General features: G+C 34.7%; 1 protein-coding gene across 1 annotated transcript in view; it reads right to left on the minus strand.

Annotated features, from left to right (window-relative positions):
- The window catches only part of LOC106476442 (neprilysin-2-like), a gene marked incomplete at its 5' end in the record, with an annotated part of 10,533 nt that overhangs the window by 3,333 nt on the left and 4,531 nt on the right, over positions 1-2,669 (minus strand). The window contains one exon of the mRNA XM_013937101.2: positions 1,311-1,441. Within this exon, the coding sequence (XP_013792555.2) occupies positions 1,311-1,441 (131 nt within the window). The remainder of the gene's footprint in view (positions 1-1,310; positions 1,442-2,669) is intronic.

A 2,669-nucleotide genomic window follows, 5' to 3' on the forward strand; every position in this document is an offset into this window, starting at 1 on the left:
AAAGGCCCAAGAACCCGAGCAATGGAACAACCAAATAACCAAGAAAAACTTTCGATAAAAAAAAAAAACTGATTACAACTGAAAATACAAAGAAATGCCTTTAATGATATTAAATATTTTGTCTGCTGTTCATTTACCACAAAACTATTAAAATGAATTTTGTCCTAGGTGTGAAGTAAAAATCTAATAAATGGTTTCTATAAATATCTTAAATTTATAATAACTATAACTGGTTATTGTATACATTTGGTTTAAAAGTTTTGTTAGACCTAATTCTAGCATTACATACACAGTGAAATTATGTCTAGCATAACATAAAAATTAATCATAAGATATTTAACTCACAAAAAGAAAACGTGCTTAGAATGTTACAATTTGGCAAAACATAATACTTTCTTTTTTGTAGTTAAGCACAAAGCTACGTAAAGGGCTATATGTGTTCTTCCCACAATGGGTATCGAAACCCGGTTTCTAGCGTTGTAAGTCCGCAGGCATACCGCTGTGCCATTGGGGGGGGGGACAATTCAATGAGGACTCGAAGTAAAAACAACAAAGCTACGTAAAGGGTTATCTGTGCTCTGCCCACCACGGGTATCGAAACCCGGTTTCTAGCGTTGTAAGTCCGCAGGCATACCGCTGTGCCACTGGGGGGGGGGGCAATTCAATGAGGACTCGAAGTAAAAACAACAAAGCTACGTAAAGGGTTATCTGTGCTCTGCCCACCACGGGTATCGAAACCCGGTTTCTAGCGTTGTAAGTACGCAAACGTACCGCTGTGCCACTGAGGGCTGCTACTTCCTATAAACAGTTAAAAAAGAATAAAAATAGTTATACTTGTCATAAGATATTAATTTTGCTTCCAAAAGACGTTTACAATATAAGGCATAACACTAGTAGTAGTACTACTTGTATTGTTAAACAACATACAAACACGTGTGTGAACAGTTTATATGATTATATAATCTATATAGAATGTTACTTATGTGAGTAATATTACTTCTAACTGGTTTACAACATAAAGGAAAAAACATAGCTTATTTGAACAAATGTTTATGGTGCAATGGCCAGCAAAACTCCCTTGAGTTGAACTAACTTAGGCCTACGTAATAATTATTAATCTGCGTCATTTAGTAAATGGTTTGCATTGAGACTAAGCCTACTCTAAACTACAAGTTTATATTGATGTTAGGCCTACGTTAATTACGAATGTATTTATTACTTTACCACTAAATATTTTTATCGTAATGTTGTAAGTTGTGCAAATTATGCATAATCACTATAAACAGGTCTTGTAATCAGCACAAACTTACATTCAATCCTATGTCCTCTAGAACGTAGCTCGAATAATAGTCAACGATACACTGCGCACGCTCACGAAATCTTTCAATTGTTCCATTGTTCCACCACTGTTTTAAATTACCGTCTTTATCAAACTGGCGCCCTATTAAATAATTTTCAAAATAAATTATTTAGAATTTGAACGGAAAAAAGAATAACAATGTTAAACTTTTCACACAAATTTTATTTATTATTAATTATCACGAATTAAGAAAATATTACATTAAAATTACCACGAAACAATGTTTTTTAAATATGCTAAAGGTGGGGGGGGGGGGGTTATTATAATTGGAAAATCTAAATGTTGATTATAATTACGTTTCCCCAGCAAAAGGCATTCACATCATAACAATTCCTTTGTATTTTATATTGTTTCCTTGGAGACTGTGTATTTAGTTTATCCAATCATACAATGGCTTAGAAGTAGTTACCTTGTTTGAAAGCAAATACAGTTCAATGTTATTGTTGTAATATTGTCACTATTTATGTTAGTAACACATAACTAAACGTAATTATTGTTAATTTTATAAGCTTTGTCGCTAACTAGGTAATTTATGCATGGTATAATAAAGCTGTTGTGAACGTTTTAGGTGATAAAACAAACAAACGTAATCTTTAAATTTATCATCACATGTTTAAATAACTGGTAACATCTGATTTGACGAGTTAACTTGCATAAAAACCGATAACCTATGATCTGAACATATAACATGCATGAAGATACGGGTAACCTATGACCTGGCAGAGTTTCCTTAACTTATTGTATGATCTATAAGTAATTTCAGAACTAACGATCAGCTTAACTTACTGTGCCGACCTGGCATATACGATCAGGGTTTCATATTCCAGCATTCAGATCCATAAATAATTCGGTAATCCTCAAAACAGAGTTTTATTTTCTTCTCGCCAGATCCATGTGTAAATTGTAGTATAAGGAATCCCTTACTCTGTCACTGAATGATTGAGTAATGTAGTAGGTTAATCCAGAGTCTATGACCTTGTTGACAGATCCGTGTATAATACCGTAGTATGCGGTGATAATTATCTTACCTTGCAGTCAGGTCAACGAGTGACCTGTGAGCTTAAACCAGACTCCTTTACCTTGTCGTCAGATCCACGTGTAATATCTTAGCTCATGACCGAGTCAGATCAACGAGTGACCTGTGAGCTTAAACCAGACTCCTTTACCTTGTCGTCAGATCCACGTGTAATATCTTAGCTCATGACCGAGTCAGATCAACGAGTGAACTGTGAGCTTAAACCAGACTCCTTTACCTTGTCGTCAGATCCACGTGTAATATCTTAGCTCATGACCGAGTCAGATCAACGAG

The sequence above is a fragment of the Limulus polyphemus genome, unplaced genomic scaffold (assembly GCF_000517525.1).
Source record: "Limulus polyphemus unplaced genomic scaffold, Limulus_polyphemus-2.1.2 Scaffold10585, whole genome shotgun sequence".
Lineage (NCBI taxonomy): Eukaryota > Metazoa > Arthropoda > Merostomata > Xiphosura > Limulidae > Limulus > Limulus polyphemus.